General features: G+C 54.3%; 9 protein-coding genes across 9 annotated transcripts; 4 read left to right on the top strand and 5 right to left on the bottom strand.

The window, feature by feature from the left end:
- Window positions 1-1,540: 1,540 nt before the first annotated feature.
- CORC01_11685 (uncharacterized protein) lies at window positions 1,541-3,262 on the top strand (the record flags this gene model as incomplete). Its single annotated transcript, XM_022623307.1, has 1 exon — window positions 1,541-3,262. The coding sequence occupies one exon, from the start codon at window positions 1,541-1,543 to the stop codon at window positions 3,260-3,262; it is 1,722 nt and encodes a 573-aa protein (XP_022470214.1).
- A 451-nt stretch (window positions 3,263-3,713) lies between these two features.
- Window positions 3,714-5,240, bottom strand: CORC01_11684 (SWIM zinc finger protein; the record flags this gene model as incomplete). Its single annotated transcript, XM_022623306.1, has 1 exon — window positions 3,714-5,240. The coding sequence occupies one exon, from the start codon at window positions 5,238-5,240 to the stop codon at window positions 3,714-3,716; it is 1,527 nt and encodes a 508-aa protein (XP_022470213.1).
- Window positions 5,241-5,692: 452 nt separating this feature from the next.
- Window positions 5,693-6,109, bottom strand: CORC01_11683 (uncharacterized protein; the record flags this gene model as incomplete). The annotated part of the gene is made up of 1 exon (XM_022623305.1): window positions 5,693-6,109. One exon carries the CDS (start codon window positions 6,107-6,109, stop codon window positions 5,693-5,695), a length of 417 nt encoding a protein of 138 aa, XP_022470212.1.
- Window positions 6,110-6,114: 5 nt separating this feature from the next.
- On the top strand, window positions 6,115-6,658 carry CORC01_11682 (uncharacterized protein; the record flags this gene model as incomplete). The annotated part of the gene is made up of 3 exons (XM_022623304.1): window positions 6,115-6,198; window positions 6,279-6,415; window positions 6,475-6,658. The coding sequence occupies 3 exons, from the start codon at window positions 6,115-6,117 to the stop codon at window positions 6,656-6,658; spliced, it is 405 nt and encodes a 134-aa protein (XP_022470211.1).
- Window positions 6,659-7,056: 398 nt separating this feature from the next.
- On the top strand, window positions 7,057-7,406 carry CORC01_11681 (uncharacterized protein; the record flags this gene model as incomplete). The annotated part of the gene is made up of 2 exons (XM_022623303.1): window positions 7,057-7,185; window positions 7,236-7,406. 2 exons carry the CDS (start codon window positions 7,057-7,059, stop codon window positions 7,404-7,406), a joined length of 300 nt encoding a protein of 99 aa, XP_022470210.1.
- Window positions 7,407-8,261: 855 nt separating this feature from the next.
- On the bottom strand, window positions 8,262-8,975 carry CORC01_11680 (uncharacterized protein; the record flags this gene model as incomplete). The annotated part of the gene is made up of 1 exon (XM_022623302.1): window positions 8,262-8,975. A coding segment is annotated over one exon (714 nt), but the record flags the coding sequence as incomplete, so codon positions are not given.
- Window positions 8,976-9,685: 710 nt separating this feature from the next.
- Window positions 9,686-11,171, bottom strand: CORC01_11679 (uncharacterized protein; the record flags this gene model as incomplete). Its single annotated transcript, XM_022623301.1, has 4 exons — window positions 9,686-10,241; window positions 10,297-10,374; window positions 10,432-10,928; window positions 10,989-11,171. The coding sequence occupies 4 exons, from the start codon at window positions 11,169-11,171 to the stop codon at window positions 9,686-9,688; spliced, it is 1,314 nt and encodes a 437-aa protein (XP_022470208.1).
- A 6,679-nt stretch (window positions 11,172-17,850) lies between these two features.
- On the top strand, window positions 17,851-19,646 carry CORC01_11678 (uncharacterized protein; the record flags this gene model as incomplete). Its single annotated transcript, XM_022623300.1, has 2 exons — window positions 17,851-18,153; window positions 18,219-19,646. The coding sequence occupies 2 exons, from the start codon at window positions 17,851-17,853 to the stop codon at window positions 19,644-19,646; spliced, it is 1,731 nt and encodes a 576-aa protein (XP_022470207.1).
- A 921-nt stretch (window positions 19,647-20,567) lies between these two features.
- Window positions 20,568-22,554, bottom strand: CORC01_11677 (amino acid permease; the record flags this gene model as incomplete). Its single annotated transcript, XM_022623299.1, has 3 exons — window positions 20,568-21,630; window positions 21,688-21,897; window positions 21,989-22,554. 3 exons carry the CDS (start codon window positions 22,552-22,554, stop codon window positions 20,568-20,570), a joined length of 1,839 nt encoding a protein of 612 aa, XP_022470206.1.
- Between the last annotated feature and the right edge of the window lie 811 nt (window positions 22,555-23,365).

The following is a 23,365-nucleotide window of genomic DNA, read 5'->3' as shown; positions in this document are numbered from 1 at the left end:
AGGTATTTCCTGCTTTCTGCCCACGTCCCGTTCTGTATGTGTTTGCATTTCAGGCACCACCGAAACTCTTGCGGCTACCAACTTCCAACTTTAGCTCACACGGTACCGGCTCGTCAGGCATATGACTATCACCTCGCCACTTGTCCACCGGCAGGATAAGGTAAGGCGACGTACCTCATATAGGATGCCTCTCATCTACTTGTTTGCTGGTTTTCTCACATGTCGCCATGTCCAGTCAAGCCAGTCCCGCATCCATACTCCCGAACAGCCGTCCCCGCGACCGAGACAGCGCCGATCCAAGCTGGGGCGCGCTAATGTCTTACAAAGACGGCTCGCCGCAGCTCGACGTCGAGGCAAACCGCAAGTAAAAGAAATAATGTCTTTGAGAGACTGCCGGGCCGAGGCATACCATGTAGACGCAAGAAAAAGAAACCACGAAGCGGCGTCTGGCCTCCGAGTTCCCTTCCTTGCCCACCCGAGCACCTACCAAAGGAGACAATCCGCAATCACCTTCCAGGCCAGCCCCAAGCTCACGCACGCATGCCTTGCCGTCTGCCTGTTCGCCTTACACTACCTACCTACCTACCTACCTACCCTGGGCTGCAGAGGCAGCGATGCCCGGCTCAGGTAGCTTCCCTTGCGTAAACCGTCGGCTCCAGTCTCTATCAAAGTCTACACTTGTCAAGGCAGGAAGACGCAACGGCTTTGGCCAAGCAAATCGATGGGAGTCCAACTTCCTTAGTGCGGCTCACTGATAAGGACTCTTCCTAGGGCGGGCACAGTCGCTTCTCAGTGGGCAGAAACCCAACTTGCAGGTTTGCGAGGTGACATCGCCATTCACTCCCTCCCCGCCTTCTACCGCCAACATCGCGTGGTTGGCAATTTCCTCGCGCCTGTACTCGACTCGTTTCCTGGCAGTTCGACCCGAGTCAACCAACACAGCTCTTCTCCTCATCTTGACCGTCAATCCTTCCTCTCGACCAATCAGGCGCCCTGCCTGAGGGCCTGGTACATCTCCCCTTCCAACTGCAGCTATGCATGCAGGGCAAGACGCAAACACACAAATCGGAACCCGACATTGTCATGCAAATTCTCCACGCTCACACCCACGCCCACGATCTCCTCCTGTATCATTGAACACTTCAGTCAATGCCTACCTAAGGTAGTCACCGGTATCGCCAAATCTCATATTCGGCCTATTGCCTGGTGCAACGTTGTTTCGCCCCGCCATCGGTCAACAGCGTGTTTGTCAGTCACCGCAGTAGTCGCGGTACGACAGTAGGTGGAATTGACAGCAGGACTCGAAGGTATTCCTTCCTGCTAATTTTCTGCAGAGACAATACGACTCAGGAAAGATCCGGATATTTGTCCATCTGTCATTTGACAGTTTCGTTCCCCCCAAAGCGCCACTTGTCGCCTATTCCTACGCTGTCTCTCATCACCTTCTTTGATGCCGTGAAACACCTTCGCTATATGACGCTGAGAGCCATTGGACAATTTGGTTTCAACGTTGCTGACGCTTAACGGCTATCGTCCCAAGATGGATCTGGGGTCGGACATCATACACGACATTGTTCACCCCACGGCTGCCTTTACTGACGTCTCTGTGTCAGAAGTCGAACACCATGATAGTGGCATTCCACGTCGGCTTCCGCCGACCGATGACTGGGAGCGCTCTCAGTTGAATCCCAAAAACCGCATCGACAGCCTCGATCTCCTGCCCAATCCTCTGTGGCGCATCGACGGCTGTACTGGACTCGGGACTCAGTTCTATGTCCTACCCCTTTTTATCCATCCAACCCCTCCGCTACGTCTCGATGCCTTCATCCCGGAACAGTCAACTCAAACGCATGAAATTCGGCAATTGTTGGATTTGGACGTAGCTTTTCACACAAAAGACCGCGCCCGAGTTCAAAAGCTCAACATATCCAAGCATATTCTTCGTGCTTTGCAAGTCTGGACCAAGCGACAGCCCGACCCCGAGGTGCTTTTGCGATCTGTGCCATTTGGCTCCCGCATCGTCTTCAAAGACATTTCTCTGGACGTGAGAGCCATGGAGATCAACATCGCACCTACGTACTACCTCGAACGCCAACTGCTCTCAGCCTCTACCCTCACCGATATGTGGGGACCCGCAGTTGAAATACCACAATGTGTCGACTTCTCTGAGGTTCACGTCGTCGGACAGATTCATGATAGTGTCTGCCTAATTCAAATCAAAGGTCGTCTTTGGATTTTGAAAACATTGACAAGTTACACCAAGTATTTGTATCATGAGCTTAAGCTTCTATTGTCAGCAATCCCACACCAGAACATCATGTCACGTCCGGAACATCTCATCACAAAACGTTGCACCTTTGGTAGCAAGGTCGCCGTCATCGGTTTCACTCTCGAATATCATCATTACGGTACATTGAGAGATATTGTCCCCCTGTCACGGATTCATAACACGATTTCTCAAACCGAACAACTCAAATGGTCAATGCAAATCGCTTCGGGCGTGATGCACCATCGCAAAACCTCTGGTACATTTTATCCTGATCTTCGTCTTGACAACATCGTCTTGTCAAAAGAAAGAAACGCTGTTATGGTCGACTTTGAACAGCGCGGGGTTTGGTGCGAGTTTGCATCCCCCGAGGTCAATGCTATCGAATACGTCCGCATATTAGCTACTGATGACGACATACCTGAGGATATCAGAGATCACTACGCAGGGATGTTGAAGCGTATGTGTCCTGATTTTGAATCTCTTCAAGTCAGGGAAGAGTACACAAATCCAACTAACGGCTACAACATCTGCTGGGCATGTCTGAGCCCGAAGGAGCAGGAGGCATCTGAGGTGTACATGCTCGGAAGAGTATTATGGTGTATCTTCGAGGGCGCTAGCGCACCTCAGCAAGCTTCTGTGTGGCAATCCTACCGATGGGAGACTGACGTCGACTTTCCTGCTTTTCTCAGGACGCCGCCGAAACTGCGCTCACTCATCGACCGTTGCACAAGTGGTCGTCGTGCCACCCTGGGAAATCAGATCGGTAGAGAGGGCAACAAAATCATTTTCAAAGGCCAGGAGAACAAGGCTGAGCCCAAGGACATCCGAAAAGCTGCTGCGATGTGGTGGAAAGGCGAGATAGCGTGGGCCGAGAGTTTCTTAGCCAAGAGAGACCGGTTGGCATTAGCTGGAGAATGGATCGAGAACCACTTTGGCAGACCAACTTTACAAAATGTACTAGATGAGCTAGAGGAAATCCGACATGGTCTATAAAGGCGGGACTACACTGGGCCTGAGAAGGCTGTACAGAGACTGGAACAAAACAAAAGTAATCACCCAGAGATTGACGACTCGAAGATAGACAATGGTCTTGTACTACAGAAGAAAAAAGCAGCAGCGTCAAGAACATGACATAACTAGAGCCGCGAACCTTCCACCCAAGTCACTATCCAGAGGCTTCGCGCCCTGCATCCTCTAGCAGTCGTGAAATCTAAGCGATGAACAAGGTATGGAGGGGATACAGGTAGCATGAAGGAAATCTACATGAACGGAAGAAGTAGATAAAAGGGGCGAGTGTCACAGACATTCTAATGAAGAGAAATGTGGTAAAACTCCTGTCCTCCCCAAGGTCCAGAGAAACGCTCTGTACGCCCCAACTTCCTTCATCCAACAGAAGATGTAGTACGGGGCTCTGATTCCATGGCCATGTGTGTGTAATCACACGTCACCTCATCCTTTTGGATCCCCGATCATGCCCCTGACTCTGCCCATGGCGTTTTGATCCTGCCCCGGACGAACTTGCGGCACCTAAGCCGCCGCCGGACCTCCTTAATCGAGCCATGAGGGAGCGGAACTTTTCGACATACGTGGCCGGCGCGCCGTTGATGCCCATTTGGTCCAGAATATCCTCGAGGCTGTGGAGGAACTGGGCAGCCGCGTCAGGCGGGAGGAGGTTCAACACGCCGAGGACGAAGTCTTCGTCGCGGTCCCCCACAAGACGGAGGTAGAGATTCTTGTCCCGGCGGGAGATTGCGGCTGGCCTTATCGTCGACGTCTGGGGAACGAAGTCGTGGTTGCGCTCTACAACGGCGGCGAGGACGTGGACTAGAGTGCGGGCGGCGCTTGTGCGCTCCCAGGGTTCCAGGGGGCGGTCGCGCTTGAAGATTGAGGTGCGAACGAGGCCTACGACGCCGGTGATATGTCGTGCGGCCCAGGCCACGTCGCGAGGGCCCTCTGCTGAGGCTTCTCCCAAGGGGGGAGATGTGGAGGCGGCGTAGGAGTCAAGCTCGTGGAGAACGCGGTCGACGCGCTGGGAGAGCTTGCGAAAGGGGTCGTTTACGGGGTCTGTAGAGCGCATCTGGGAGAGGAAGTAGTGGAAGAAGTCGTTGTTGGCGAGTAGCATGCGGAAGACTGTGCCCTCTAGGTCGCGGCGCTTCACGGGCTTCTTGCCCGTAGACGGCGGGTCGGAGAAGAGGTCTGGGCGGTAGTCGTCCGGGGACGAGGACATGACTGCGGAGAGCATCTCGCGGGCTTCGTGGACACGGTGGGAGTTCAGGTGCTCCTCCGCCTCGTCCGAGCCAGCGATTTCAGAGTCCTCTTCCGAGTCTGGGGTCACGACGTCGCAGCGGAGGCCGTCGGCCAGGACGTCCAGGTGAAAGGTTGATATGCCGGTGAAGGGGTCGCCAATCTCCTCTGGGTAACCGTCCGGGGTCATGGTCAGGGGGGACGTCGGGTCGTGATCGTAGAGCGTCTGTTTGACGAGCTGGTCCAGGAGCCAGAGGAGGTGTTTGCAGGGTGGGCCGCCTTTTTGCTGCTGTTCTCGGCACGAGCACTTGGGCGTCGCGAAGGGGCTGTCGGGCGATCCGATGCGGATGGACCGGGGTACGAGCTCCGTCATCTGGAAGGCGTAGACGTCGTCTCTGAGGCGGCAGTACTGCAGCGAGAGGCGGGGCGGGTCCTTGAAGGCCTCTCGAACGCGCAGGCGGGCATCGGCGGAGAGCTTGTCGACCTTGTAGACGAGCTTGGAGGGGGACCGGATGACGGACTGGTCGTCGTCGTCGACGAGAGAAGAGTCGGAATCGGTCTCCGGCTCGGAGCTGGAGCCGCCATCGTCGTTTTCGTCGTAATCGGCAGTGGATATGTGGCCGAGGGATTGCCGGTGCGCCTGGGATCTGGTTGTGGGAGGCATCCTTCTTCCTAGAGAGAGCTCTCTGAACTTGAGTACGGGGGTGGGAGAAGATGAGGAAGACATTTATGGTGCGAAGGAGCAGTAAAGTTCTATATGTTTCATGGAGCCTGCAGATGAAAAAGGGGTCTCCATGGCGATACGATTCACGGTTACTTATAGGCTCCAAAGGTCAGATGGCAGGGGGAATCCCTCGGAAGGATGGTGGGGGGCGGAGTGAGGCCAACGATGACGAGACCCCAGAGACCCAATGCTAAGCTGGCGAGCTGGCGATGCTGGGTGTCGTTGGAACAGGGGGAGGAGGAGAAAGCAGGTGAAGACAAGACCAAGACGGGCCTTGTACTCGCACACGAGTGGTGGACGAACAGGTCCCATGGAGATGGACAATATGACGCATAGCAGGATGAGGGGTGCGGTAAAAAGGAGTAATAGCAGAATCGAGGACAACTACTGGCCAGTTTGGTATGCCCCTGGTCTTGAGAAAGCTGATCAGATCACCTTCTAGAAACAATTCCATTTCATGAACTTTTTTTCCTTCCGCATTTCCACCCGGCCCCTGATCCCGGGACCGCCTGTGCTGGAAAACCAGGCGGGATGGATGAATGTGGGGGGGCCGATCGCCCTAGCCGAGACCGAAGTCTGAATGCGCGCGGTGAGCTCAGCAACCATGCCGGGAGAGAAAAGCTCGGGCTAGGCGCAGGCATTTGCTGCAGAAGAGTTGGGACAAGGTTTGGGGTCGTGAAACTCCACATCAGTTGGTCGTAAGAAGCTCGGGTGGAAAGGAAAGCAATGCAGAGTAAGGTCAGGCAAAGAGAAACATCGGACTGCGCAGAGGGAAGGTCTTTGCGCCGTCGCCGCCGGGGCGTGACATGGGGAGGAGGGGCACTGGTCTCTTCTTCTTCCGTGTCCAGGGTCTGGGAAAAGCTACAGCGCATGAACAATGGGAGAACTGACCAGGGAGGTCTCGTCTGGCGCGACTCATAGGACAACCTACGGCAAGGTGGAGGGAGAAGAGAGGGGGGGCGTGAGAGAGAGAGAGAGAGAGAGGGAGAGAGAGAGACTGAGAGACACACAGAGAGAGAGAGAATGCTGCTACGACGATAGACGCGCGATGAGATACGCCGATTTGTGTGCTGTGATTCGCCAGAATGCGATGAGCCCAACTTTGACGACAATGATGAAGATGAGAAGTCGAAGTTGAACGGGAGAGGGAGGCGGCATCCTAGCTGCCAGGGTGCTGGGTAAGGTACCCTGGCCCGGGTGATGGTGTTAAAAGTGGAGCCGCGTTTAACACCCAAAGGCCGAACCGCACGGCCGACCGCCGAAGGGCCGTCCTCGCCGTCGGTACAGAGTACCGTGACTCCAGCCTTGCATTCCCGCCAGAAACACGCCAGAGTGTTCCTCCTCGAGCATCTCCAGCCACGGCTCAAGCCTCGAATGTATCGCTTTCATTGGCCCAAGGCCCGCGTCCGGAGGCCAGCTAAGGTATCGGCGCCCAGCACCAGGCGTTTTCTGGTCCGTCACTGGTGCCTCTGGGGGGTCGCTCAAACGGGCCGCTGGTAACCCCACCGGGACTACGCCGAAAACGGGAACCACAGCCCCGAACGGGCCGGCCGGTTCTGCGACCACGTTCTTGGGTTCGGGGGTTCGCGCCCCACTTTCTTCCCTTTTCTCACGTGTATCAGGCTCGAGGGGCTGCCTGGTTCAATGAGAAAACAACTTCACAGCCTTCTCCCGGCCGCATCGCCGGCCGCATCCCCAAGTTGCGACCTTTCGACCTGTCCATTTTGCTGTGCTGTCGCTCCTACGACCGTCATAACCACCTCACAAGGCTTTCTCGAAGCATGGACCGCTGGTTCCAAACTCCCGGAAATCGGTTGGAATGCCTTACAAAGTCGAGGGGGGCTTGATGGCCGAGAGGCCTCACGACGACCTGCCTTGGGCAATTGGGTACTCCGGACTATGCGCTGCAACCTCGATCCAGTCAAACTGCAACGACAGCATCATCACGGTACTTGTCTTCTTCTTCACTCCCGATAACTGACCAATCACGACGATCAGTGCGAGAAGCTGAGGCCGTTGGACTTGACATCGGCCTCTGCGGCACTCATCAGCCGCAGAAGCCTCGACGGACTGACCGGCAGCGCTCCACCTGGCCAGGCACCATTGGCATCCCCATGGGTTCTTGGGCAGACGACAGAGGCGAAAGGCGCTTCGCAGGATCATTGGTAGAGTGTTTGGGACAGATCTATTCATAGTCCGTGTAAGTGCCCTCGTGGGATCATGAAGTTGGGAGTCATCTTTCAGACAGACGCGATAGCCGCCTGTGTGAACCTAGCCTCGCGACTCGGCAACCTTCCAAGTTCAGAGGAAACAGAGTTTGCTTGTGACGCAGCTCGGCAACCAAAGCGTACCACGTCTAGACGAGGATACCTGGGCTGGGCAGAGCGGTGTGATTTAATGTCACATGACACCGAAATGATGCTGATGGTTAACGGGCCGGGACTACCACAAGTCCAAGTCGAAGTCGCGCGTCCTTGATTGTAGACCTAGAAGGCTAGAAGTATCTTTGCCATTGGGTTTACAAAAAGCCGCGCAATCATCTTTGGGGCAAAGTGAGAAGTTTAGGGTTATCGGCACAGATAGCCGTCTGATCTTTACTGCCTAGCGGAAGATACGCCCAGCGTTGGTCACTATGTAGCCCTTCCTTCAGCCTGCGCCTTTACACCCCCGGCGCAATGATTGCCCCTCGTTAGTCAAACAAGCTTTGGGTTGCCAGAGTTTGATTCATGTACGATGAATAAATAATTTTGGTCACCACACACCATGACTCTTGTATTTCTGCGCAAGTCCCATGCAATTGCCCATGTGATTAGTATTTTGCACAGCCAATGCTACGTTACACTCATGTAGTATTCCATTACGGACGTTGTGACTGATGAATGGAGAGCCCCTGATTTAATGACTGTATACTTTCTAGTATTCTTGCACCTCTGCCGATGTGAAAGAAGCCTATTTTCAGTCAGGGCGGGTTACCATCTTCTCAGGAACAATTGATGACGACAAGTGTGTCCTCCGACGCTTCAGTCACTTGTTGGTTTGGGCTAACCATGTCTTCTCCTCAAATCGAACCACACGACCTGTATGACCGGCCTCAAACGCCTGTCTTCCGAAAGCAATACGTATCATGACCCCTATCTGGACCAAAGCCAGACAACACGTGACGATGCCGCACAACTGTGTGACCACGGGGTCGTTATTCGCGTCAACGGCATAGACGGTAGGCATCGCCGCCAGAGGCGACCCCGCAAAACAACAAAAAGGACAGGATCGGTGTGACAAAAACGCTCCTTCATCCTTCAAATAGGCCCGCGAGACCGAGCACGGCGCCGGAGGACCACCATGCGATGCCGACGTATACGTCGAATTCTCGGCCCCAAAAGGAGAAAATGAGCTGGGAGGGGTCATGGGACTGCGACCAGTAGCAGTTTTGCGAGGTAATTGTCCGCGGCCTCGGGCAGGACGCAGCTTGCGGCGCCGAGGGCCGAAGCCGTGGGGATGGTGGAGAACTTGCGCTTGCTCTCCGCGGGAGATATGAGGACGAACGTGGTCGATAGAGCGAGGGGGATTGCCGATACGGCGCGGATGTGGGTGGCGTCTTTGGCAAAGGTGTCGTTTGGAGGGCCGATGCCACCAAAGGTCTCGCCAAATGTCACCTTGACTTGGGCGTTCTGGGCTGATGTGAGCGGTAGTATCGAGAGTGTAGAGGTTGCGATGAGCACCAGCCGACTGAGAAGCGGTTTTTTGAAACGAAGATGGAGGACGATATGCAAGACTGAGGCCCTAAAAACAGTGCTGAGCAAGTCGATCAAGGTGATACTGCCTCACCTAGGCTTTGAACATTCCAGATTCATCATCAGTAGAAAGCGCCTACTACGTGGTAGCAAACTATTTTGATGGTTCCTTGTTGGTTAGTTCGGGTCCAAACGAATCCCTCTAGCGTGAGGCTATGTTCGTGAATTTCCCACATGCAGGTATCCGACCATGTCCTGTCAATGTTGCCACTGGATTTGGAGGTGAATGTTCCACTGCTGAGAAGGGATTACGTGTTCACATACATACCATAGTAGAGAAACGGGATCCAGGAAGTTTCTGCAGGGTTTTGCGATATGGATTCAGGATATCAAATTCGGTGCTTCGGAGCCGAGACTATGATTTGTCTGCTTAGATGGATTAGTGTTCAACAATGACAAGACCCCCTCTCTTGCCTATCAAGATGATGCACAGAGATCATGAGCAAACGGAGCACTTCGAATGTATGTTTTCAGGTCGTTACATCATTGCTTCTCATGAAATGGTCATGTTTCCCGGCTGGGAAACATACTGTCTCTTGATAAGACACATTTCCGCTGTGTACAAACGGCACGCCACAAACTCCATACACCCCGATCTATGGCCAGGTTCTATGACAAAAGAGAAAACGAATGCATGAAATGGGTATAGAACATCGCCTACGCCACCTTGCCTCTGCGATCACCCGCTGGGCCTTGTATCGACTCGTCCTGCTCGTCGTTGGCCGAGCATTCTGCTGGCGGCAAGACGTGATCGATTGAGTGTGTCGAGTGTGACATGATATCAATAGTTGTCCGGACGTTAATGACCGGCCTGTCGCGGGCCTGTATCTCCTGGCCGTGGCTCCTCTGGCCGAGATCGGACGACGGCCTCGATGCGTCGTAGTCCTCGTACTCGTCCCGCCCGCCGTCATCTCGGACCGTCTGGTTCAGCTCGATATCCGAACCCGTGCCGGACAAGGCCCTATCAATGTCGTTGAACGTGCGTACAGTCGAGTTTGAGTTTTCGGATTTGCCTCCTCTGGCGTTGGAACCAGACGAGTCCTTGGTTCCTGGATGGCCGCTCGAGTTCGCCCAGCCGGCACCCGATGGACGGGATTGCTTGCTCTTGTTGCTCCATCCGAAGCCCCAGTTCTGGAATAGAGGCCGTAGACTGGTAACCGAAGCCGCGATGATACCGAGGGCGGGCTCCAGGACACTCCAGATGGCAACGTCGCTGTCGAGAGAAGGATCAGCAAGTGCTCTATCAAATCAGACATCTGGGTACATACATTGTTTCGTAGAGAAAGTCTGTCGAGATGGCTAGACGTCTCACATATGGTATACGCACTATAAGAGCAATGCCAGCACTGGTTGTCCATTAGTAACATGATAGTACGCCACGTATTGGAAATATGTTGACTTACACCATGCCCATACTCAGGAGAACGGCAACTAGTGCTTTGGTCCGCCGGTTGAGGTTGACGTTCCACAGGAGGGCAATTGGCAGCAGGCCCATGCACCAGTCTGACATCGCCGAGATGATGCTATGAGCAATGGTCGCATCCGGTACGATGTTGAAGTTGATACACGACCCCTCTTCTCCATACAGTTGTTTCCAAAAGTAGGACGGAGGCATGCACTGGAAGGTCATGATGCAAAAGAAGGCAATAGAAATCATCCAGACAACGGCGAGATTACCGTAGATGATCCAACGGTGGACTTTGTTGAGCGCGAGACGGAGAAGCAAAACACAAATCGAGGTTCGGATCGCCAGCGTGATCGGGGAGTATAACACTTCGCAGATGTACCAGGCTCTAAGAGAGATGACAGCTTGGTCGACTTTGAGTTCCGTGATGTGCTTTCCGGTGGCGCCCGAGGTGATCCCGTGGAGAGCAATGCCGCCGTATGCCGTATACCCAAGCTGGAAGGTTTACTGTCAGTTGCAGGCAGGAGAGCGTGAGGATCGGGCAATGTCACTGACCATGGCCCCAAAGATAAGCCAGTCATCGACAGCCACACTCTTGACGATGCATACTTTGACGTAGGCTCTTGACAAGACAAAGATCCCGGCCGCGAGCAAGAAGGACAGTTGGACAGCGAAGAGCTGCGTCCCTCGGTATTGGATATCATCGTGCGAGCCTCGTGATTCAAGTGAGCTGTCCATGTTGCAAGTTCAAAAGCGCAAAGATGGTCCAGGCAAAATACCAGAGACATCAGGCTCCAAGGGTCATGATTGCGGATGGCGAGGACTTATAAGCCCGGCCTGACGTGTCTGGCCCAACTTGCGCCATCCCATATGTCAAAAAAGAACACCCAGTTGGGGGCGGGGGCTTGGAAAGGAAAAAGAAAATGCCTCTGCTACGCGTGCCGGTTCCCCACGAGGAAACCAAAATGTATCTCCCTAAGCTACTTGAAATTGAAACACCCCAGGCCAAATCGTGTTCTCCCCTATCTCAAGATTACATGTTCCCGAAAACCTTCTTTGACAACGAAATTTCGCTTCTCAAATCTTCTTTCGAGGCCAAGTTTCCCGTGCCAATAACCCGCGCTTGCAAACGCCGTTTTGATAAAACAAGAGCCAATGTGACAACGCAAAAGCTAGACAAGCCAAAAAAAAACTCTCTCAATCCGGGTCATTTGCTGGCTCAGCAGTACATCTCTGCGCCATGAAAGAGAGACAGGACCCAACTTGCAGCTGCCCTGAGGAAGCAGGGGCCAGACAGCCACGCTCACGTCTAGGGTTTGACTGGGATTGACAAGTTCAGCGTCGCCCACAAGGCCTGCATAAGTTATTCGCACAGAGAAATTGCAACTCAACAGGCGCCCGACAATATTCTCCCCGGTAGTTCCGCGATTGCAAGTGGTTCGTCTGCAAGTCAGATGCTTTGGGAGATGCGAATCCACCCTTGGAGGAGAAAAGAAACCCCACAGAGTAGGTAATACGGGGTCGAGTGGGATGATGCCAGTCCGAGCTAGGGGTCGTTTCCAACTTAGCCACTTCAGACGAAAATTGTTCCTCTTCTCCGGACCAACGATGCCGAGGATCAAAAAAGCAGGGCTCTTTTACCCAAGAATCTGACAGGTATGATACGCCGTAGCGAATATGTGACAGGAACGGGGTTGTGACAGAGGTTTGATCAGCTTTGTCACGCCAGAGGCCATTGGTTTCCTTGAAAACCACTTCAAATCAACAAGTAGCAACTGGAAGACCCAGCCAGACTGTGGTCAGGATGAGATTCCCTGCCGGACTCTTAAATTGCCGATCTGGCGGCCGGTAACCGTACACGTCTCGCACATGAGTGCTCATTTTGAGAGCGGAGACGGGTTCCAAGGCCCCGGATCGTGACCAGGTACACAAGCCGAGGATTGGGGGAACAGCGTCGTCTCTTTGAAGTGCTGGATGTGCCAGTGGCAATATTGCATTGGATCCCTTGGAAGCTTGCCAGATTACTGATGGCGAGAGGTCCGTAGCTCTTGATGAACGGAGAGATTCGTCAGTACGCATTGGCCATTTGAATCTCCTGGGAAAAGAAATTATTAGTCGAAGCATCGAGGCGGATACCCCAAGAGTCGAGGCTCGATGCTGGTGCTCTCAGTTCTCGTTTATGACAAAGTATTTAGCTTGCTTGTAAGCAGACAACATCCCGATAAACACGCATTTCTTTGCCCATCAGAAAGGTTGATCGAGGTCTGCTTCGCGATGTGGCTCTTCGGTGCATATCTTGCCGCGAGCACTTTGGCTTTGACGGGCCGGGAGCTGCGATTCGGCCAAAGCCCAAAATTATATGGGGTAAGCTGACGGTATCCCTACTGAGAACTGCAATGACCTGGAAGATTTTTCATGGTCTCGTAGGCCGCCTAGTGGTCGACAAGTTTGCTAATCGTACGATTTGAAAAAAGGCACAGTAAGCCAGAGTGGTTGACATGGATACCAGAGGGAAGTTAGATTAATGGTTCGGTGGATGGGCCGCAGCGGAGGATAATACTGTCTCATTGTATCGGCCGTACGAAGAACCACACCCCAGTTCAGCCTTTCCCGTGGCGGGACCAACGTTCGTTTAGCCAAAAGAGGCGGGCGAGTCATGGCCATCGGCCGACGAATGCGAAAATTGACAGTACATTCATTGTGTGGGCTTGGCGTGCGGAACCGTCACGTAAACGGGGAAGCTTGGCCAGACAGAGCCGGTGCAGGTTGACTGACCTGTCAAATGCTGAGAGGGAGGGGCGGGCGGACAGACTCGGATTATGGCCGTGATGTATTTGTAAATGCCTCTGATAACCCAGGGCGGTCTAGAGCTCAAAAAGAAAGTTAATGTTGGACGGAAATGGAGGAGGTCCAACGAGACCGAAGCAAACACCAGGGTTGCACAGGCCGGGGGAGCCTGCCGGAGGCAAGGGTCTTGGTTGGATTCGCCAATCGAGGAAGCCCCATGGGAATAGCAGGCGTTACTTTACACCAGGCACTTTGCGATGAACCTTGCCAGCTTCAGATCCCGGCAGCAGGTTGCATTGCCGGGTAGAAGCCGTCGTGTCATCCATCGCGGGACTGGTTTGCTTGTCAGTGTCAATCAAATTGCACTGACGTAGCGAGGTGCATTTAACAGCCGGCCGAAGTTTCCCTAGGTTACCACGTAACTTCAGGTACCAGGTCACAACGAGATGTACACGTAGTGTAGCTGGGGTCAGCCGCCGTCGTATCAGGCACACGGGGCAGAGTCCTGTTCGATAAGATCGCCCCCAACTAACAGCTCAAATAGCGAACAATGCGCTCGATCCTGCCACCTGCTTCACTGGCGCCTTCGTAGGACCCCCTCGAGAGTCGAAAGTAGCCTGGACCGAATTTCTGCTCGCTGACCAAGTTATCGTGGAAGTCTTTCATTCTAGCTTCCTGCCCATTCCTTTTGCTCAGTGCGAGAACTGATCGATGTCATGGCAGGATCGAGAACGCCGTTGAACTACATCAACGAGCATCGATTACCTAGGCTAAATGATACATCACTTCTCAACAACGGTTTTGTGGCCCATTGTTGGAGACACTGACAACTGCAAGGTCCGTGAACGTAAGAAATTGGCGCCGTTGGCGACTCGGTTCCCCTTTCTTTTCTGTGCCCTGTGGTCGTCGGACGCCATTTCCCCGGGAAAGACTTGCCAGCTACCCGCGCCACTTGAAGCAGCCGCCGGACTGCAAGCTTCACTGTCTCACTTGCTGAAGACAAATTTCGATTGTTGATCCACCGCCACATGGCGATCAATGTGATTAAGCGGCGAAGAGTTCGACAATACGTGACCAACACGCGACAGCAGGCCGCAAGAAGGACGCCACCCAAATGTAAAAAGCGCCCGTCGGCAGCCAAAGTGCAGCACGAAGACGGACGAAACCGAACTAGGATCCATTACGGCACTTTTCAAAAACCTCAGGGCTCAGGCATGGCGTGTTTGTTTGCCCTACTGTGCCGCATGCCAAATACATGGTACGAAAATTTCTTTGTTCCGAGGTTAGTCCGTCGGGAAAAAGAAAGTGAACGGCAAGTGGTCAGATTGTGACGTGGTTTGCATGAGCGGGGGTTGGTCCGTATATTCCGCAGAAGGAGGGGAAGCACCGGCAAATGTCAATGATCGGAGCTAGAACATCGACTCTCAATGCCGGAAAAAAGTGGTCTCTTCGGCAGACGGAGACTGCCTCCCGGGCGACATCCTACCCTCGGCTCACTCCGCATCGGGCCCGGATGCGGGGTATCTCACGGGGACGGACCGGCGATACAGTGGGGTCCCGGATTTGCGGATCACACAGACCTTCTCGCCGATGCCACCGCCGAATCCCTCCAATCATGAGCCGACGGCGTCATTATTCAACTGGTTAACGATACATGCCAGACTCACCGTGGCGAATACTTGCGGCCTTGGCATATGATGCACGGTGTTCAATCGGGACAGGTGGTACTCCGTAATCAGACTGATCCTGGACAGATTGTGTCGCCCACCGGTCACCTGAGCACGTTTAGCTCAACCGCAAGTGCAGGCGGGCGGTTGTCTCCGGACCTAAATGCAATGAATCGAGCTGTTGAGTGCAATCAAAAAATCGAGAGCCGCATAGGTAGCTCCTACTCCCAAGAACACAACCAATCGTTTGCGTATTCATTACAGAGGGAAGCAATAGCGCCTGGGCCCAGACCTGCAGTCACCATGACGTCGTTGGCGAGGTAGGCGGGTGACCGTTCTGCCTCTGCATCTACATTATTCTACTTGTCTTGACGACATTACCAACGGCAGCTTCCTTTCTATCTTGGCTTCAGTTCTAGCATCTTAAGTTGTTGTTTAGCCTTCCATGTATCCGCAGACTCAGGAATTCGACATCATCACAATGACAGACGAATCGTGGTTCGAGGAAGTTACGTCCCTCTTTGTCATAAGACTGCTCTTTCTACCTAGAGAAAGCTGATGATGAGACCTCAGGCTGTAAGGTGCCGGCCACGGACCAGAACTTCCCCGGCAAGAAGGAAAGCTTCCCGTCATCCCTCTCTTCGACAGAGTCCCGACTGCGGATGGAGGTTCTAAGCTGTCTCAAGCTGCAGGGAAGCTTGAGGGCTTGAACGCTGTCATCACCAGTGGGGACCCTGACATCGGTCGCGCCACAGCGATTCTCTTTGCTATAGAAGGTGCCGATTTTCTCATTGCCTAACTTCCAGACGAGAAGGAGGATGCCCGGGAAACCAAAAAGCGTGTCGAGTCCTATGGCCGCACATGCCGTCTTAGTGCGACTGACATTACTGATGCCGCCAACTGCCAAAAGCTTGTCGATACTGCGCTGAAGACACTTGGCTACATTGACATTCTTTTTCAACCTCGCCGCTTACCAAATGATGGTTGAGAACATCAAAGATTTAAAGGAGTGAGTTGTGTAACGCCGACTTCCTGCTTCCTCGGCCAGGGATTAATGGCTTCACACCTTCAATACCAATATCCACCCCATTTGCGCCTGGTCCAATTTGGACTCCGCTGATCCTCGCGACCATGAACGAAGAGGCACAGAAGCAGTTCACGAGCCCCATTGGACGCCCATCACAACCTTCAGAGATTGCGACCTGTGTGGTGTTCCTCGCTTCCACCGACGGTGCAAGCATCACCGGACAAACGAGTCACTGCAACGGAGGTGTTGTTGTCAACGGATTAGTGGTTGGGCCGGACAAGTTGTGCTGTAGAGGGATTATCAGTACAGTTCCTGATATTTTAGACATCGTGACCTGAACGAGGAGGTTTGATGAATAAGTCACTTACAATGAGGCCACAGACGTGCGAATCTGAAAAAAAAAAAAAAGACTCATTTGATCGATTGAAAGTGAGGAAAAATTGTGTCATCCCCAAATCTCGCTCCAGATCCCAGGAGATTTCAACGTGACTCTGTTGCGATCACTGAGCTTCCAATAATTAGTAGATGCCTTGTTTGATGACCATATCCATCTGCTTGGACACTAATTCGGCAGGGCCCCAAGGCGGGAACGCTACCCGCAAGAGATTAGATAGCGTGTATGAAACAGGGGACTGGGATGAAACGAGGCCAACCACAGGTCGCGAACCGCCCGCCAACAGGAGGGGCGAGGGGTAGAGGAGAACGCGTCGTGCTGCATGCTGCGTGCATGACCTGCGTTTCTAGTGTGGTTCTAGTGCATATTCATCGATATTGGGGCGTATTTACACTGGATTGACAGGTTCGCCCTCATTGGACGAACGGAAACCGAATCTTGTCTGGAATCATGTGAACTGTCAACCCCTTTATCTTGCTTTCGTTGTCAACAACATGTTGTTGTTTGGGAAAAGCTACTTTGGCGGGGAAACGAAGACCGAGCCGATCTCGGCTGCCCCAGGGCGATTGAACTATCCAGACCTGGCGCTGGTCCAATGACGTCTCTATGCAAATCCATCTACCTTAGGCGGCAAGATAGGCCGTCAACACATGTACGCGGATCATTGGTGCTTGTGTTGAGCCGCAGACTAGACAGTATGACTTGGTTTCTGTTCTGTTGCATGACACGTTGAAGTTTGTCCGGGCCCTCACTCTGGCGGACTCCTGGAACTTTGACGTCGTTCCCGCTGGCAGGCCTGAGTCATGCTGCGGTATGCTACTGCAAAATAGGCAGCGAGACGCAATGTATACAAAGATCTATGGGAAATTCTATTGTTGCTTCGTGGCAATGGGTCTGGCCACTTCTAAGCAAAGACAGGTTGGCTCGCAGCAATAGCAGGCAGATAAGTTCGAACTCTCCTACGCCAGGAAGTCAGGTCCCCTTTGTCCAGCATCTCTTGCCCGGACAGTTGAAGGGCCAGTGGCACCCCAAGGCTGAGTCTGGGGGTGCTCGGCCCCCAAGAGCAAAGGTCATCGCTACCTCTATTGTTTTGTTTTGACGCCCTTTCAAAGCTGGGTCCTCTCAGCGACCGAGGTACCAGAGACCTTGGTGTCAGATGCGACAAGAAACGGCCCCTCCTCCAAAAAAGACGTGTCACGCTTTCCCCTAGGTTCCTTCTTGCTCCTTGTCGCAGGGCCTATCCCTTCATTTTCCCTTTCCCCCTTCCAAAGCAACTCATCCGGTCTGCTTGTTTTGGGCTGAGCCACCCACACATTCTCCATCTGTTGTTTTTCTTCTTTTTCTCTCTTCTGCACCAGGAGCTTCGCCATCCTCTCCATGTCATTGTCTCTCTGGCCTGCTGAGCTTCCTTCTGCAACTGCATGAACCCCTCGAGCCGTGCACAACAGCAGCTCCAAGCTGTCGAATCCACCAACGCCAAGTAAACAGACCATCGTTTTCGCATCGCACTCCGTCGCATTCCTCACATACCCAAAGGCTACAATGGCCGCCACGTATAAGCAGTTCTTGACTGCCCCAAACTCGTCGCTGCTCGCGCCGAACGCGACGCTCTACTACATCACCACCACCACCACTTACAATGGTCCTACCGAGATCATCAAGCACCTCAACACCCTGCGTAACCAGGTGAAGAAGAAGAAGGAAGAGCTCCTGGACGTCGTCGAGGGCCGCGATGCCATTGCTGCAGAGGTTGACACCACGCTCGAGTTCGTCACCAGCGGCGGCGCATACCTGCCTGGTCTCGACGACAATTTCTTGTCTGACCGGACTGTCTACCTCCCAATTGTACTTGCTACCCCGCGCCCGTATTCTCGGTGCTTGACATTGGCTAACCGCGCTGCTGTCAACAGATGCACGTTGTGAACTTCGATAGCGAGGGCAGGATCGCGCAGATTCGCCAGACCTGGGACCAGGGTGCTCTCCTCAAGCAGTGCGACATCATTGGAAAGTCGGGCCGCAACTGGCCCATTCGGGACAGCACAGAGCAAATCAAGCTGATTACCAAAGGCTTGAAGGCCAACGGCAAGGTTGATGCCGCTGCTCCCGACTTCAACGAGTTGACCGAACGATCCCGAGGCAGCTCAACCAATGTGCTCCGAGACCCCCATGCGTCTCTTTCCCTGTTTGCGCCCAGAGAGCAGCAGGAGGAAGAGGCCCCCAGGGCTGTCGTGTCACCTTATGCGGGTACCCGACCTCAGCAACGGTCTTTCAATGATATTCTAGGCAGCCAGCCAGAGGAACCCAGCTCCCCCAGCGCCGGACGCGAGCGCGACGAGTCGCCAAGCAAGGTCGGCGCTCCCAAGGCTGGAGCCGGAAAGAACTTTCAGCCCAGTCGCTTGTTCGACGCCGACGAGCACGCAGATGTGCCCGACAGCCCCGAGCAGGACAAGTCTCCCGAGAAGTTCTACAGACCCAACCCCAAGAAGTTCGAGCACTTTGACTTCGCCGACGGCTCAGACCCGCAAGATACTCCCAAGCCCGCCGACGGTCGTCCTAAGGCTAGCAAGCACGACAGCAGCTGGTCTTTCGACGACTTTACGACTCCGCAAAAGATTAAGCCCGGAAAGACACTGCGCACCCAGGATGTCCGCCATTGGGATACCGATGTGAACAATTCGGCGATCAAGGAGACCCCTGTAGCCCGACAGCCTCAGGTCAAGGGACGCCGCGACGCCGAGGCGCATTTTGATTTCGAGGATGATGGCCCTCAAAAGACACCCCGTCCCGCGGGACGACCCAAGGGCACGGCGCACAACACAGGCCTTCACCTGTATGAGAACAATCTGTACAGCGAAGACGGCAAGCCCCTTCCTGGAACTGACTCTGACCGGGCGTTGGGTAATATTACAAACCTCAACCACCGCCACAAGGACTTCGACCCCCACTTCGCCATGACGGATGACTCGCCGAGCCAGACCGGTGCGCAGGGGCGGCCCGCAGTCAGCGACTCCCGCAGGAAGGTAGTGAGCAATATGGACTCCCACTGGGATGCATACGACGAGTCTCCCGCCTCTCAGAAAGAAAACAGGCCCGAGGCGTCAAAGGGCAAAGGCGGAATCCACATTGCTGGAGATGGCATGGGCTCAAAGAAGGCCAAAGAGGATACCGAGGCTGACTCGAAGGGTATTCACATCGCTGGAGACGGCATGGGTGGCAAGAAGGGCACCAACCGCAACTGGCTCTATGGAGATGATGACCTCGAGGATATTCCCAAGGCCGTCCCGCCTAAGGGTGGCTCAGGCTTGACCTCGGCTCAGCAGAGCTTCTGGGACTTCTAAGCGCGACGAGCGGACACCCTGACGGTCATTGACACACGAACCCAGCAACACAGGGCCAGATGTCTTGATTGTTCTTGTTACGACTAAATGTATTGTGTACGCTACCCACGACTCACGGGAGCGTTTAATTGCTGCCAGCAATGGTACCTTTTCCCATCTGCGAGCCTACCATCCTGATGATGTGGTTCCCAGCCTCGGGGAAGTAGGGTACCTGGCTAAGAATACCTGGATGTAAAATTGCTGTACCAACCATAGGAGAGAGGGAGAGAGAAGACGGAGAGACGATTTGAAGTGGGGGCAAGCGGAGGGCGAGTAGAGAAGTTCAAAATAGGTTCCTCTACCGCTTGTATTGTTGTACAGACATAGCCCATGATATCCAACAGATCAGACACATTCCTACCTACTTGATTCCGTGGCAAGACAGACAACTGATGTGAAAAGAGTGAAGCGATATCAGTTGAGCCTATTACAATGCCTAATGATGGTGGAAAGACTTTTTGTAAGTTGGAGCTGCCACTCTGTACCTGTGACACATTTGAAGGTCCTTTCGTTTCCTTTTTTGTGGATGACATAACGACTCCCATGATGCAATTCAGATATGGATCATGGAATGGACGTTGCAGACAAAAAGTTATTCATTTCATCACTCTCCTCTCTACTGGAGCCCTGTTCTGATACTCCTCTTCATTCATCAAAACATGGCGGATATCTCAAGTACCTAGGTCAGAAAAAATACCAACGTCAACATAAATGTAAAACAATATACTTAGACCCCCCCTCCCTCCAAATATCCATACGCCACGCTGTTTATATCCCTCGCTTCCGTTTCCAGGAGAAAAGAAATTAATAAAAACCAAAACAGAAGAGATACTTTCAACGGCCTATGCACACCGCCATAGCAGCAACCCGACACAGTAGGGTTCAACACAGAAACTTGTACACACGCTTCCACTTCGGCCACGACCTCCTCTCCTCCTGCTCCTGAACGACGAGGATGCCGAGGTTAAAGTCCCGGCGGCCCGTGGTGACGTCCATGTCCTCGATGCGGATAAAGTCTGTCCGAAAATAAAACTTGTGCGCAATGTACATGATGGCCACAATGGGAAACGCGGCATATCGGAGGAAGAAATTGCGCGCCACGGACCCGGCGTCCCACTTCTCCCAGCCGACGGGGAAGGCGCCGACCCAAAACTGGGCGACGAGGACGAGGAGGTTCATGATGAGGCCGCACCAGGAGCCGACGACGCCGACCTGGGAGCGGAAGGCGAGCTCGTGCAGGCCGTGACCCTTGCGGGCCCAGGCGTGGCGGAAGCGGATGTGGCAGAGGCAGATGGAGGCCCACGTGAAGATGGACGAGAGGCCCGAGATGGCGAGGAGCCAGTTGAGGACCTCATCCTGCTGCTGCAGGTCGGCGAGGTAGGCGAGGAGGCCGACGACTGATGCGACGCCGATGGCCGTCAGGGGGCGACCTTTGCGGTCGACGTACGAGAGGAAGCGCGGGGCCTGGTGCTGGTCCGCAAGGGCGGCGAGGGTTCGGGAAGATCCAAAGACGGCCGAGTTGCCAACCGACAGGACGGCGATGAGGATGACGGCGTTCATGACCGAGGGGAGGACGTCGATGCTGGCGTTTTCGATGGCGATGACAAAGGGGGATGCGGTCGCGTCGGCGGAGGAGGAAGCGCCGAGGAGACGGGGCTCGTCGTAGGGTACCAAGAGACCGATCAGAGTAAGGGCCACGACGTAGAACAGGGTGATGCGCCAAAACACCTGCTTGATGGCGGTTGGGAGAGATTTGCGAGGATTCGCTGCCTCGGCCGCTGCCAGACCGACCAGCTCGGTGCCGGCGAAAGCAAAGGCGGCGGTGACAAAAACGCTACAGAGGCCTTTGAAGCCATTGTGGAATGCGCCTGGTGTTTGCCAGAACCGGCCGCCAATGTAGCCGGAGTCTGGGGTCCCGCCGCAGTTGAGAACGATCCCAAGCAAGCTGCGTCGTGGTCAGAACCGTACCCCCACACCCAACGGAGAGGCGCTCAAGACTTACATGAAGCCAATCACCGCGATGATCTTGATGATTGAGAATATAAATTCGGCCTCACCGTATCCTTTGATACCAAAGAGGTTGATAGCGACAATGCCGATAAGGAAGATGGTGACGAAGTAAGCCTTTGTAATGCCCTCGTCCCAGTACGTTATGGTGATGGCAGCCGCAATGATTTCGAGAGGCAGGACAATAAGCCATTGTAGTGCATAGCTGCGTCATTCCGTCAGCGGCCTGTCTTTTCTAATGCGCTCACGGCGTGATCACGGTGTGATGCGCGCGCGCGCGCGTCGCGTATACTTACTTCCAACCCATGGCGAAACCCCACGATGGGTCCAGAAATCGCGTCGAGTACGACGAAAACGAACCCGCAACGGGAAAAGCGACAGCCAACTCTCCCAGAGCCTGGCAGGTGCAGTACAACATGGCGCCCACGAGCGAGAAGGCAATCAGCAACGACGCCGGCCCGCCCACCTCAAGCGCCTGTCCAGAAGCCACGAACAGCCCCGTCCCGATGGAACCGCCAATGGCAATCATCTGCAAATGTCGGCCCTTGAGCTTCCTCGAGAGGAGCGAGTGCGAGGTCTGCAGATTGGCCTGGCGGATGTCGTAGTAGTGTACGCCGTTCAGCACCCTCTCGTGGCCGGGCTCGAGGTCCAGGGACGAGTTGCTCTTTGGCCTGTGGTTGCTGCCGTTGGCCATCTGCGTCGGCGCGCGCCTGAAGCTCTCGAGCACGCGGCTGAGGACGCCCGGCGCGGGGCTCGGGTCGTAAATCGGTTCCCGCCGCATGCTGTAGCTGCTCCCGAGAGTGAGGGAGTCTTCCTTGATCTTGATCGCGCTGAGCTCGACGTCCTCGTTGTACGGCGCCATCCCGTTTCCGCAGTGGGTCGGTATGCAAAGGTAGTTTTGATTAGTGGGGGCCGTTGACACCGCTCGTCGCGGGGAAATATTGGGACTCTGAGTCTGGCCGTGTTCAGATGGGTATCGTGTATATCGGTCGTTTGTGAGATAGGGTGTTGGCCACGGGTTGCTTGTTCGATCGGACTTGGCGCACTTTAGGCATCGGTCACCTCCGTCGAGAATCGCATGCCTATTGCCGAGGGTATCTGGGTTCCGCAGAGGCAAAGTCTGACAGGCGATAAGAAGCCAGCAATGGTCTCGAAGTATTGAGGGCACTCGTCAGTGTCGAGCGTGGTGAGTTCGCGGCTGATATTTGGTCGGCCTCGGTGAGAATCTATGCCGTATGCCAGGAGAAAGACAACTTGGTCGTGTAATAGTCGTTGCGACGAGAACAGACGGACTGCCGCCACCTAAAGGGGTTGGGTGACCGAGCTTGTAGGGTGAGGCTTATCATACTGGGCCGACCAGTGCAGTTACGGCATTGGCGTTGAAAGGTGACAGGATGGGATGGCTGCTGGTCTAATCTGGTGACAAGGATACCCCCCCGACTGGCAGACAAGAGTCGAGACACCTCTTTCGGTCCTTCAAAACGTCGGCGACAGGACGAACTGGCTGGGGGGGAGGAGTGCGACACTGGCGCGGGCGAATGAGGGACGAGCAGTCATGCCTGGGCCGGGCTTGAATCCTTCAATTCTCTCCTCGCAATAAGGTAGACAGTTATTAGGTAGTTGTACCTTACTTTTCAGTGTGCCAGTGACCCCCGATTTGTGCCCCCCAAACT

This window comes from Colletotrichum orchidophilum (genome assembly GCF_001831195.1).
Source record: "Colletotrichum orchidophilum strain IMI 309357 chromosome Unknown Scaffold_130.1, whole genome shotgun sequence".
Lineage (NCBI taxonomy): Eukaryota > Fungi > Ascomycota > Sordariomycetes > Glomerellales > Glomerellaceae > Colletotrichum > Colletotrichum orchidophilum.
The sequence above is the reverse complement of the archived record's forward strand: the minus strand, read 5'-3'. Positions and strand labels throughout refer to the sequence as shown.